Source organism: Akebia trifoliata, chromosome 4, assembly GCF_017979445.1.
Source record: "Akebia trifoliata isolate Shusen 1 chromosome 4, ASM1797944v1, whole genome shotgun sequence".
Lineage (NCBI taxonomy): Eukaryota > Viridiplantae > Streptophyta > Magnoliopsida > Ranunculales > Lardizabalaceae > Akebia > Akebia trifoliata.
Genome location: NC_141378.1, coordinates 3,003,194 through 3,017,720, shown reverse-complemented (window position 1 = coordinate 3,017,720; position 14,527 = coordinate 3,003,194). Strand labels below are relative to the sequence as shown.

Sequence of the window (14,527 nt, the reverse complement as noted above, 5' to 3'; positions counted from 1 at the left end):
AAAATCCGAAAGAACGTAAATATACAAGAACTCAAACAACTGAAGATAGAGACTTTTGATGATGATGCTTGTTGAATTTGCTACACTCTTAAGATTGGTTTTGTTCCATGGACTTTAAAACCTCAAATGATTTTAAAGCCATACAGTTCCCCTACAAAATGATCATATAACTCATAAACAAGTTTGAAGGTTTCGCCCAAGACTTCCTTCACTCATTCCAAGTCTGCTGTACTTTGAAGCTTCTGTTGTACTTCACATTCATCACGGAAGCACCAATTAATGGTATTTTCATGTAAAGCCTGCATCAAGACGGCTCACCAATTAATAGTCTTTTCATGTAAAGCCTGCATCAAGACGGCTATTTCACTGACAGTTAAATACATCGAATTTTGCACAATGGAGAGAGTGAGAGAGCCCAAGGTTAAGACAATGTCATTGATGGATAGACTGAACTGGGACCAAATCTTACAATAAACCACTCTCTCGGAAGTAAAATTGCTTCATATATTTCAAACAAGATCCTTGATCATCTAGCAATTACACCATCTTACATATCATCCCCCCAAAAAAATGTTTAGAAAGGATTTCCCCTTACCAAGCGTTTCACAGGTACGTTCGCTGTTTAGTAATCTAGTATAATATATCATACACCAATCATCTTCATATAGAGAGATGCTTCACAGAGCCCCTTCACGGATAAAAAGGGTTACAGCTAACCTAAAACAGAAAACTTTAGAGACAAGGTTTCTCAAGGATAAATCTAACTATAGTGCAACACAATCAAACATACTGAACAGCACAGATTCATCAAAAGTGCAACCCTCATAAATTAGAGTGAGCTTCAGTTCACACTTTCACAGCACCACCACCACCTTGGCTCCTCCAATATCAAACCGAAAAACAAGAACCAAGAGACTGACCTTTGAACAAGAATCAATGTTTCAATTAATCACTGGAATCAATGCTCCCACTGTGTGAACTGCTGGCATTACGGCTATGCAACGAGAGACCCCTCATGTGACCACCCAATGTCGTTCCATCTATCTGTTTCTCCTGAAAGAATCTCTCTCTCTCAGTGCGTTTGGCAGGTGGAGGGGGAATTACAACAGCTGCTGGAGGAGGTAAACTGGATTCTTGTTCTCGCTCCAGACATAAGGGTCTTATTAGTGGACGGTGCAGCCTCTCCCCTTGAATGGATTCAAGTAAACCCAAGGGTCGCTCCAACTGATCTTCATCTTCAGGTCTTGCACAAGCTTTTCCTTTTCGGATTCTGTAAAAGTTTAGTCAAGCAAAATCTGGATTACGTAACCAGCAAACTTCTATTGTGAGGTAATGCCTTGTACAAATCATATGTGATTTTGTGCTAAAGTTGATACTCTTTTGCTATCTTTGTAATGCGAGTGGCGAGTCCATGGACCATACTGTGTGCATTGCCAGCTATCCTATCCTATTCCATTTGATCTCATTTCTTTTGGGCTCTTCAAAATATACCACGTCTTTCCTAACTCATTGTTATCTTTATTCCAAGTTGGGATTCAACCATGTTCACAGGGAGAGAGAAAATCCTTTGGAAGTTCCTTCCTGTCGCTACAACCCGGGGATTATGATTGGAAGAGTAGGAGAATTTTCCAAGGAATCTCCTCTTGAATTGATGATATTTTCAGTATTTTGGGACTGCTGTTTCTTTGATGCAAGTCAGGCACGGAATTTAAGGGCGTATTCTTTGACGATTTTGTTTTTTCATTGGGACCATCTTTGTAATTACTGGTAGTTTTAGTTTTCTTAAGTTGGTTGACCGATAATTGTATCTTTGCTTTCGATTCAATAAAATTTATGCTAATAGATAATATAAAAAAGTTAATACTCTTTTGCCATCAACTGGCTAAAAATACAAACCACTTTTGAATATAATCAGAATGGAAACAGTCGGCAATCTTATCTTACAGGGATGATACGTACAAAGTACAAATGATTACACTAACACAGATTTTTTTTTTTTTTTTTCATTTACAAGAAACATTAGTAGTCCTGGTATTACCACGATATATGGTATTGGTACCTAGTCTATATTTGGACAAATGGTGTATATTCTAATTCTCTTTTTTGGTTTTTTTGTTTTTGACAGGAATATAATGAATTTCTAGATTAAAAAAGAGAAAGAACACTACCGTATATGTGTGGGTAGTGTTCATAAAGTAGGGAAGTCCTACAATGACCTCTAACATATCCACTCAAAGTAAATAGCAACACACACCAGGCTGTGCGGTGTCTAATATAAAGAGCCTGCACTATCAATGAAAAAAAATACCTTCTAAAGAGCCGTTCGGCTTCTTCTTCGTCTGCTTCTTCATGGTCAAAACAATGGCCAGTGGAAGGAGCTTGGACAGAAAGAAGTGCATCATGTCTGGCAAGTACTTTCTGCAGCTGCTCGTTCAGCTCAATTGCTTGGGAAACCACCTGCTCATCCCTGAAGAAATTAAAAAATGAAAATTAATTAAACTGGGGTTAGGAACAAATAGAGATGTTCAGTAATTAGTTAAAAAAAAGTAATTAGCTGCAGTTACAAAAAAATCCACTTTGTCCAACTTGAGAGAGCTAAATATTGTTTGTGGATAACGGAGGACAATTGAATCCAAATGGTCATTACAACTGTTAAAAGATGGAAAGTTTGCATGTCCCATTGTATGACCAAAAGATAGTGAAATCAATTTTGCTATGTTAAATTTTGTATACAAATTCAAAGTGCATATAGCTTGCAAATAATGGCGCAAATGTTAGGGTTGATGAACAGGTTTACATGTCTCCGTCATCATCAACCCAATCTGTAGGAATGAAAAATAAAGGATGATGGCTCCAACAAATGAAATCCCTAGTGCAAGTTCTCTACTCATATGTATTTGATTCATTGAAAGTAATTACTACTTTGATGTAGGACATCTACAATCCTAATTAGAGTTTTAGTAGGATTTTTATTTCTAGCTCTAGTAGGATTTCTATTTCATAGTTATGTTAGGAGTACAATTCCTTATTAATTTCTAATTTGTTTTAAATTAGTTTTTATTATTTAGACTATAATTAGAAGTAGTTAGAAGTGTCCAATTTGAGTTCTAATAGGATTAGAAAGTTAGTATTATATTATAGATAGGTTAGGAATGTTAATTTTTAGTATTTTAGAAAGATTCTAAGTTGTTATGATGGAATTATCTATATAAGGAGTTCTAAATCCGAAAATTGACAACAATCAATTAATTCAATTATCTTTTCTCAATTATTTTTAGCTTTATGCTTTATTTACTTTCAAGTTATTGCTTGTTTATCAATTGAATCTATTGATTCAAATTGATTTTGAATATTCCATTTAGCACAACCTATCAAATCTATTGATTCACACGCTTCCGCTACGTAATACTTTTTTTTTTTTGAAAAAGTATAATACATTGAAAAGGAGGGAAAACAAATTACAAGGAGGCCGAGAAAGCCTCGCAAAGAGCTACGAAAAGAAAAGCAAAAGCATCAAAGATTACAAAAAAGAATTCCATCTAAAGACAAAATCATCAAAAGTAATCCCCTTGAACTCTATGTTCTATTTGGACCATAAGTATAACAAACCCAAAATCTCTAATATTATCAGATTTGGCCCACTTCATAACCTTTTCTCTAGTTAAAACTTAAAAACACCAACGCACTATGAAAACCAAACATATCAGCAGACTACCAAGACAAGGTACTCAAAACTTCTATATTTAAATATGGAGAGACAAGGCATCTGAACAATGATTAAAATAAGAGCAATTAAGGTATTCGAAAATTGAGCATCCTGAAAATAAAAGAAAAACTAAGGTTTGCTTACCGAGATGTCATCACAAGATGCATTACTCGTTGCTTTTGAAATGAACATTGTTCCACAAGATCTAATGTGAACTCATCCTTTGCTCCCTACAAATCATTACCATTTAATTCAACAAATGCAATGTACAAACTACACTGAATCATGGAATGAGAAATCTTTTCCAGTAAAATACACAAGTTGGTGCAGTACATAACCTAAACACTTCAGTATAGCCATGTGACTTATGTTATACCAGTATTTTCCTCCATTAGAAGGTTTTAAATGCCACAATTTCTATACGGCTAGAAAGTTAATCAAGTTAGGCTATCCAACAAGCCCAATATCATGCAATCCAATTAATGAGCTGAGTTAGCAATGACTAGAGTATGAAATGTGGAATAAAAGAGTAGATATAACAGTGGAATATCAAAAGTTGGACTGGCAGAAAAAAAAAATAGCCAAAGAAATATAAGTTCAGGTGGTTGAAAGAGGGAGACAATTGGGAATAGACTTCATTTCCACTCTGCCTCCTATTATCAACGGTTCCTACATTTCATCATAGGATGAGGATAAGCAGGTATGGAAATGGAATCAGGGAACACGTTTCTCACTTAGATCTCTTTTTATTTGGCTCACGATAGATCTTCTAAAGCATATTTTCCATTTTCTGTCATATAAAAGCTCTAAGATCCCCTTGAAGGTGGCATTTTTTGCTTGGATTGCTGCAATGGATAAGATTTCAATTGGAGATATTTGATTAGTCACAGGAAATTATAGTTGATTTCTACGCCATGTGTGAACAATGAATTTGGAGTTCATTGCACGGTGGCCAGGAATGTATGGAGTTTTTCTTTTCCCTTGCTTTTTTTCTTTTTAATCATTTCTTAGAAATTTCAATGAGAATTCCCCCTCTATATTTCTATCATGTCGCAATATTTCCGACATTTCCATGAAACATGTATTAATGTCCACACTAATTTTATTTTTAGGCTGACCCTAAAAGACTGTATATATGTAGTTAGCCCAGTGAAAACACATGAATTAAAAGACTACTTGGTTTTAGATAGAATTGAAAGGAAGAACATTATTTCTTCAGCCAATCCTAAATTTTTGGTATGGGGATATCGTCAGTGGGAAAAAAAAAAAAGGAGCAGGAAAATTATTGAGCATGGCCTCCTAGATGTTGACATTGTGATGAGCACTCAAACTTGGATATAACCATAGACCTAGCAGTGTTTGTTGTCCTTTTTAGCAGTAGATCCAGCCCATGTATGTTCTATCCTCTTTTTGATATGTTGATAGCACATGGCCCTTGATAAGGATCTCCTTTAATTAAGTTTGAGGGTGGTAATTGGGAAGCTCGTTTTTAGATAGACTAACCACATGAATGATTGACTAATTTCAAAGTGGCACTTAAAAAAAACGAAAAATTTAGTGTTGATATTAGAAGTTCAATGTCTAGTTGCCATCGAGTATAATCAGACCTTGAATGCAAATTCAACTGTAAATGCTAGTTGCTTAATGTTTTCCGTTTTATTTATAGATCACTTTTGCTTCTTTTTAAATGCACATGTGGTCACGTGTTCCTTTCTAGATTTTGGAGGACAACCCGTGTCCAATGCACTATTCCAAGTCAACATGAGACACTTGATGGTCCTTGTCTACCAATCATAAATGTGACTTTACTGGCTAAAAGTTTCATGCTCATTTGATATCCTTCGGATTCGTTTTTCTTCTCATATACCAAGTCCACCATGTTGGAGAATACCAACCCAAAGCATTTTCGCTGAGATCATCAATTAAAGAACAAACTTCGAATAGAATACCGAGCAGCACAATGGATCTGTGCAACTGATTCATTTGCAAAAAACTGATAAAAGAAGATTTAGCATTTATCCAACTCATACCTCAGGATGCTGAGTATCAATGGCGTCCAACACTTCTCTCAGAACCTCAAGGGAAGCACCAGCCTTTTGGATTATACTGTAGCAGAAAAATGTGATCTAACAAATCGATATAAAATTTTACATGGTATACATTTTTTCCATTTCTAAATCATTTCCTGCATGGCATATACAGCAGGAAAAGCCCAGAGTAATATGGATAATGGAATGCATTTAATTGGAACATGTGTCCTAGACAGATGAAAAAAACAAACTACAACTCCAAAAGTACAGCCAAGAGCCCAGCTTACAACTCAATATTAAAAGGGATAGTCAATGGTTTTGTTGCATGGCAGGTTGCCCACTGAAAGAAACTTAAGGACATTTCCATATTAAAGTAGCACAGGCATCCTCTTTGGGGTAAAATAGGATAGATAGTAAAATTGAGGGATATTATTTGAAAGAAAGCGCGGGGAGAGAGGGGGGGGGGGGGGGGGGGGGGGGGGGGAGGACAATAAAGTTGAAGCTGGGGTGAAGAGGAAAGGCTCACTATAGCTCGATGGGACGTTTGTCCCCCACAAAACTATAGCACAATAAGACCTACCGTTGTGTTTTATTATACAAATAGTATATTTTTCTGATCTTTCTGAAAGGGATTTTTAAAGGCACGTAGGGTTTGCATAGCATCCCTCAAATGTTAGATATAGAATCAAGTATTATTGAAAGTTGATGGCATTAGACAAGAGGCACAGATTTATTACATATCTCTACATGTATACAAGTGAGTTCGCTAGTGTTCATTGTGCGGGTAGCAGCTTTGGATAAACTTCTAACCTTAGACTCTATTGAATTTTGTTTCATGTGTAAATTGAGCGAGACATCTGTGAATCATCTTCTTATTCATTGCAATTTTACTCGTAAAGTTTGGTCTCATTTTCTCTCTGTTTCAAATCTCAAAGTCACCCTCATTCGGTCCTTCAATAATATCAAAGCTAGAAGTCCATGGCTGTGACTGGTAGAGAGAGGGTTATTTGGAAGCTTATGCCCTCTGCGGTCTGTTTTTGTGCTATATATCTTTAGTGCAATTTCTGTTTTAGTTTCTTTATTAGGTAAAGTATAACCAAAACCACAAAAACAGAAGACATATGGCACAAAAACTGAAGGTGCCACCTCTGTGGGGTGGTAAGGTCTGTGTGGTAATGCCACAGACCTGGGATCAAAATCCCGCCTTCACACTTAGACCTATCAACTTAGGAAAAAGGAGAGAGAAAACGAGGGGGATGGGGGTAATAACAGAAGATGAGTGGAAGGTTTTTTTTTTTTTTTTGGATAGATAAAGCAAATCTATTCAAAAGAAAAGGAGGTAGAGATGACCAACCCAAGAGGATACAAGAGAATTTGATTGATGATAGAGCTACACTAATAGAAGTATATAAGACCTTGATTCAGGCATGATTTGAGAATTTGATTGATGAGCAACCTCTTCGGGTTTCTTAGAAACAGGCTTCTCTACTGCTAAATTATTTTTATGTTCCCTTGGAATTTGAAGGTCTGATTGGATAACCCGAGGCGCTTGAGGGAACTGTACCCCTGCATTCTGGAAAAACAAAGCAATAATTATTAGCATAACATCTATTATAATAGTTTAGTCATTAAGCCTTTAACATATAAATAGAATTGATAAAAATTCACTTCAAACAAGAACCATAACAGAGGGCATATTTGATTGTTAGGACTATAAGCTGCTTCTGTGATAGGTGAGCATGAAATGACACAGGTGCAACATGCACTTCAAATAATTTTCTGGGGACCCACAAAGCTACATGTCACAATGTGCTAAACTGGATGTCCTTCATTAGCAATAACAAATCTATTAAAGGGCGATTAACAAAGAGTCTTGATAAGGGATGAGAAGATAATGGAAAGCTAGAGAGACTATTTTTAAGTATACTACATGAAAACTTAAGAAGAAACTTAGAACTAGAAAGAAATACTGCTATAAATAGATTTCTGCAGCATTGGGATTACAAGAGCGAAGGCGGGTTGGCTAGAAGGAGAGAAAGGATTTGAGCAAGATATAAATATAAATCTCAAATGCATGAGAAAAACTGGATACTCTTGGTTAATTGTTCAACAAGAATTTATGGACCAGGAAATTGTGGCAGAATAGAGGAATATTGTGATCATGTGATGTGCGTTTATCAGAAAATGATACATGTATGAAAATGTGTTTTATTGTTGTACGATAAACTTATTGGCCATCCTAAGAAACTTTGGGAAGGAGTAACCAAATTTTTCAAAAAGGAAGAAAAGGAAAGCGGCCACCCCCCAAATATTCATTTCAGCTTATTTTTCAAAGGATCCTTATGATAGTTACTAATCTGCAATTCTGCAGAACAGCATTGAGAGTTAAGAATAAATTACATGGTTTCAATATGAGAAAATAATTCATTCACTGGTTTGACATGGCTCTGGACAGAATTGAATGGAGGAAAAGGATTAGTTTAGCCGACCCCAAATCATTGGGATAAGGCTTTGATGACAATAATGATTCATCACTGGTTTTCACTGAACTTCAGTTATGGAGCTAAACCAAGACAATCTAGTACAAATTTCATCGAAGATACGATGTGTGTTTGACCCAGCCAAGAACCACCAGGTCCACCATAAGGATTAGATTGTATTGTAAGTCTATGGAATAAATCATCTCCACGAAATAAGAACCTTATGGTTTACATGTATATCTACATACCACCAGCTCAGAATATGCAGCATAATATTGAGGGAACTTTCCGGAAGCTCCACCGAGGGATGTCTGTGTGGCATCTAGAAGAAGAAATATCTTCTCTCGTACGGGCAGATCTGACTGTAACACAGAAGATAAAGTGCTCAAGGATGTCTCAAATAGTAAAAACACTAAAGGAACTAAAATCAATCAGAGTTGTTCGCAACTCCATGTGTCAGAATGGGATTAACCTTTTTCTTCACTATCTTCACCAGTATAGGAAGAAGTCCAGTATCAATCACCTGCCTGTGAATATGTTCTCCACAATTATGGATCAACATCTCTAACAACTGTAAAACAAGGTTGCAGTTGACTGATTAAACAACCTGCCAGTGCTCGTTAAATGAAACATTTCAAATTTCAAAAAGGTGTGTTACTTATGAATGTGTATACAGTTGATGATTAGAACAATTAGCAGGCCAAGCATTAAAATGGTAATGAAATTCTTATCAAGTAAAAAAATACACCTGTTCCAGACTTTTGATTACACCAAATGCAAGTATTGACCAGCAAAAGGTGTCAACAAACCTATCCAAAACTGAAGACATACATGCATAGAAATTATTTTCCACTCATTGATCATAAAAGTCAAATAAATCCTTATGCAGAAGAGGTCCTTGATGGCTTTTAATATTTGGCGTCCTTGATGGCTAAGAAAAGATAGCATTGACTAATTAACTTAGTTAAAAGTCATTATATTTATTGTGTAACCAAGTGAGGGTATATTTATTAAAACCATTGGAGAACAATTTAGTTGTACAACATGAAAGCTAGAAGGACTTTCACTCCTAAGTCAAGGCGTAAATTTAGTCTTACAGAAATTTGATCTTATGTTAAATTTACATTAATTGACCACAGTGCTCTTACACAGAGGATTTGGTGTTATCTTTTGTTTTAATTGGACTTAAAAATAGGTATTATGCAATCTGTCACTTTGAACTGAATAATGATATTGTGTTAAAAAAGTATACATTAACAACGTTTTCCAGGCGAAATTAAAAATAATGAAGGGTATGATATATAAAAGATGGATGGCATATATAGTACACAACTTCCACCTACCAATGCAGCAAAGAGCTGAATATTTGAGTTTTTGCTCCCCAGTCGTTTTTTTATAGATTTTATGACATCTCTAGCTTGCCTGCTCATCCAAAAACAAATACCATTGTTAAAAAATGAAGGTAAAATGATGATCACTAAAAAGCTACAAAGATAAATGCCATAGCCTGACTATTCCTTTTATATATTACAGCTTCAGACACCTTCTGCCTTCCAAATAAAAGGATTAGGTTAGATGGTCTGCAAGACTTACAGCTAAGTACAAAGTCTTGAAGTCAACAAGAAACTTGTATGTTTAAAAGTGACAAAAAAAGGTGAAGAAAGGAAAACAGTCCCAGAAGTTGGATAGTAATACCACAGCCAACTGGGAAACTAGAACCTAGGACCCTATAATCACTCTAATGGAACACTAATGGGATGCTTTTATATCTAAGCATAAATTCTGTACAGAAAAATACCCATCATTAACATGACTACGAACATAAAGACAATTTCATGTGGATAAATAAATTTACCAAAAAAAATATACTGAAGGCACGCAATGAAAAACCAGAGTACCAAAAATAATCAGCTAAAGGGAAAACAAGATATAACTTTATTTCATGAAAATATGTCAAAATTTAATATTATGATCACGAGTAATATTGAAAAACAACAAAGAGCCTTATGCAGTGAGTTATATACCCTTGATCACGTACAACTAGTTCACAGATTTCAATGTTTTTCATCCAATCCATTTCCTTCAGTTTATCACTTGTTGCTGAATTGACAAGCTCAGCAGCCATTTCTCTTCAGCTCTAAATCCAAACTCAACCAGGATGAAGAAATGTGTAAAACAGCTTTGAAAGTGAAATAAGATTATCTCTGCAATAATCAGAAAAATAAAAACAGTCAATTGTCAGGTCAATCACTATGATGGAATAAAAACCACTGGATGGAAAAGAAAGGGAAACAACTTAATTACAGACCATAAATTATTATTACTCTGGAATGATAATCCAGACAATATGTAATAAATGCAATATAGATAAAAGAAATGTAGTCTTGGTACCAAAAACAAGTTCCTTTCTGACCTAGGAAGAATCCTAATATACATTAACTGAGAAAAAGAACATGGTTAAGCAGAGGATTAGATGTCCAACATCAGCCTTGCCTGAATCTACAGCAGCCTAATGGATAACCAGTCTGGACTACTTTGTAAGCAACAATTTCTTAAAGTAAAAAATATGGGAAATTGGAGATCAATAAAACTAATCAACTATAATTATGAACGTCAGTAGCAAAAATTAGGGATCACTGTGCGAACAAAAAGAAATGATCTTACTAGCGCACAAAATTCACATGTTTTCCCAAGCATGGTATTGCTATAGTTCAAAGTTGTTTGCATCATGAAGAAATATTTTGAAAAAAGCTATGAACTAAGCTGGAACTTCAAGATATGGGCACCCAGTAGAAAGTAAATGCCATAAAAAAGCACCAAGATCTGCATGTAAAATCAAGCCAAAAGGAAGGTGCCAACTTGATATGTTGGTACAAATTTTGAGTGGTAATACTAATGAGCGGAATCAAAACCCATCCTCCACTTATAGAAAACTATCATCTAGACCCAAAATATATAGCGTCTCACACCACAATAAAGGGCCCTTTGGACTAACCTCACAAAGAAGTTAAGAAGACAAATTATTAGTGCAAGTTAACGACTTATCCTGGAATTTCAGCTTCAGAAGGAATCTGAACCATTGGGAGACAGAATCCATGTCTAGGCTTCTTCTTGCATTAATGGTTTCCCTACTTTCCCCTTCAATGAAGACATGTTGATTTGGATTAAATATTTTTTTTGTAGTCATCAGGCGCACTATTTCTTTCTCTGCGAGAGATCAGTTGATATGGATATTGTTACCTTTCGTTTCGAGTTTTTGGAAGGAAAAGAACATGGGACTTTTATGGTGGTGAAGATTGACGAAGACATCTGCTTTGCTATTTTGAATATTAAAGCAAATGCACACAAGTGGTATAAGCTTTATAGAGAGTGAGGAGTTATTTTTCAAGCATGTTGTTTCCATATTGAATCTCATTGTAATGGGGCAGGATAGCTTAATTACTTCTTTCGTCTCCTTCTGGCAGGAAGTTTTATTGTATTTTTTGGCAGGACTCCTCAATTCATTGGTCAGTCGATTTCTGCTCGATTTTTAACAAATTTATACTTATCACATAATTAACAAAGATGGAAAGAGTTATTTGTATTTACTGTCATAGTTTACATACCATCTCACACTGTTTCGTCCAAGACTGAAATGAAACATTGATCCCAAAAAGTTTAATGTTTCGGGAATATTTCAGATTGTCTCGGAATTTCTCAGGAAAATAGGTATTTTTCTACACCCTTGGCGTTCCACACGTATCACAACGTGTACTAAATCAAACAATTCTGCTTCCGCCATCACTGAGTTACTGATCTCATTATAATCAAGCTTATCGATCAATCACAAAAAAAAAAAAAACACTCCCGCCAAAAAATTCTACCATTCTTCTTAAAGTTAAGTCATAATCAAGCGAAATTCCCAAACGCCTAGATCGATAACCATTTCAATGCGGAAACAAGTAGAAATTCAATGTAATTATCATCAATGAACCAAAGGTAAACAGATTCACACATCAAAATCAAGCATGAACTCAAAATTTTAACTTCAAAATATAAGAGACTATTATTCGTTCAGATCTCGACTTAATTCTTCCAAATTCGTTTGTGATTAAAGTACCTGAGAAGATTGAGAGAGAAATCTTGAAAGAACACCTCGATCTTCTTCTACTAGAACTACTACTGATCTGCAGAGAGTTAGGGTTTGCTTTTGTACCTCTTGTTCTTTTACTCGGTGGAGATAAAGTGAAAGTTGTAGTTTTGGTTTTGGAACTTTTGAGGTTGTGGGTTCGATGCGTGTTTTATAATTGAGAATAGATAGCAGAGGCACCGCCATGAGAAAGAAAAATAAAGGAGTTAGAGAGAGAATCAAACAGGGTAGTTGGGTCAGCTGATATTCTATGAGTGTTGGAAACCTTGTCGCGTTGGGTCCAGATCACTATGTTCGTTGCGTTTCACAAGTTAAGATCTCGAGAAACATCGAAGAGTCTCAACGTGGGGTGACTTGGCACTTGCTGTCTTGGACTCACTGAAGAGAACAATTTGCTACACTAGGGAAGTAGCAAATTTTGATCAATCACCTACTCCAAAATGCTACGTGTCTAGTTTTTTGTTTTTTTTTTCTTGGATTAGTTAACGGTTGACTATGGATAATTTGTATAGTTGCAGGATATTCAAGTACATGGGCTTTCATTTTGGATCATAAGAATCGAATCTTGGGAATCCATCATCTCGTTTTATTACACTGTTTCTAAAAATTGATTCTATAATTAGAATCCCATTTTTGTTAACTTTATTTCTAGAGTTCTCGTAAATATGTCATTTAGCATCAATTTCATGAACCCATATCACAAGCAAAATGGATTTGATTCTATCTATGGGTATCCGAAATCAATTTATTTTGTTATTTTTTTATTATTAATAGACTAGAGTTTACCTGCACCATAGTACCGACAATCTTTCTTGGGTTAAAAAGAAAAGATAGTAAAGTTAAATGTGTATTATTGAAAATAGGGAAAGAGAGAGGAAATAAGATAAAATTGAAGAAGTAAAGAGAAAATATAATAAAGTAGAGTAATATAAACCCCACTTCATTGTAGTTGAAAAGGGTATCTATACCCCCATAAAACTATATTTGGAGTATGACTCTTAATAATGTTTTATTATACAGATGGTTAAATATATATTTTTTTTTTATCTTTCAATATTATAAAAAAATATATTATAATAAAGTAGAGTAATGTAAACCCCACTCCATTATAGTTGAAAAGGACATCTATACCCCCCCATAAAACTATATTTTGAGTATGACTCTTAATTATGTTTTATTATACAAATGGTTAAATATATATTTTTTTATCTTTCAATAATATGAAAAAAAAAATAGTATATTAAATTATTCAAGTTTTCGTGTGAACTATAAGTATACCTCAAAATTATTCTTTAGACTTCAATGGCTTGTTATCCCTATCTTAGGGTACTAGTGTGGTACTATCCAAAGAATCTCTAATGCCAAAGTCAGATTTTTTGCAAAATAATAGACTTAGATTAACAAAACTATGTAAGATTTTCCTTTTCAAAAGTTATTTTTATTTTTATTTACTTTTATTCCCCATCTACTCATATGGTTTTATTCCCTCTTGGCTCAATTTGAAAATTTCATTGTAAATTTTCCTTCCCTTGATCATAAAGAACTTTCTCACAATCATATAAATTCATCTCTAACAAATTCTTGGATTTCTTTATAAGTTATATCTTTGTATTATATATTGTTGAGATGTCAAATCCCCTAGACTGGATTAATTAACTCTTGTCTAGAGTTTCATCTTGGATAAGACTCCCTAATGTTCAAGAAACTAGGGAAACTCTCATCATCAACCTCCACAACTAATGACTTGCCACAATCATCTTGATGAAGTAAAGTATCTTCCATCATGCATCTCAAGGTAGATACAGAGGTGACTTGGGTCGACTTCACATTTTATCTCATGCATTATTAAGTGTGTGCTACTTATTCTAGAAGTTCATTAGTTGCAAATAAGGTAAAAAAATTTTAATTCATATCTTTATCCCGAAAAATAATTATTTTGTTGCTACATCCATGAATAATGGATTGTGTTCTTCAAAGGAAAGATTTTTTGCAACAATTTGTATAAAACATCATTTTATGTTTATCATATTTTTGTGATGAAAAAAGACTTGGGATAAAGATAAACGAATTCTAAACACCTTAGGAATCAATTTGTTGAAAATTCTAACAAAGCTAAAAAAAAAAAGGCCATTTAAGTGCAAAATCAAATGAAATAGATAATAGGGAAGGTGATTATCAAACT

At 34.6% G+C, this 14,527-nt stretch overlaps 1 protein-coding gene across 2 annotated transcripts; it reads right to left on the bottom strand.

Moving 5' to 3' along the window:
• Positions 1 to 22: 22 nt before the first annotated feature.
• LOC147402968 (ENTH/VHS/GAT family protein) lies at positions 23 to 12,567 on the bottom strand. Of its 2 annotated transcripts, XM_086438392.1 has the most exons (11): positions 12,316 to 12,567; positions 10,241 to 10,420; positions 9,560 to 9,638; positions 8,689 to 8,787; positions 8,465 to 8,578; positions 7,152 to 7,309; positions 5,737 to 5,812; positions 3,851 to 3,936; positions 2,309 to 2,467; positions 921 to 1,270; positions 23 to 299 (listed from the first exon to the last, which is right to left on the bottom strand). In XM_086438392.1, the coding sequence occupies exons 2-10, from the start codon at positions 10,339 to 10,341 to the stop codon at positions 946 to 948; spliced, it is 1,197 nt and encodes a 398-aa protein (XP_086294518.1). In that variant the 5' UTR covers positions 10,342 to 10,420; positions 12,316 to 12,567; the 3' UTR covers positions 23 to 299; positions 921 to 945. The 2 variants fall into 2 exon arrangements, with proteins under 2 accessions (XP_086294518.1, XP_086294516.1); XM_086438390.1 differs by lacking the exon at positions 23 to 299 and having other exon boundaries at positions 466 to 1,270; positions 12,316 to 12,566.
• Positions 12,568 to 14,527: the final 1,960 nt, after the last annotated feature.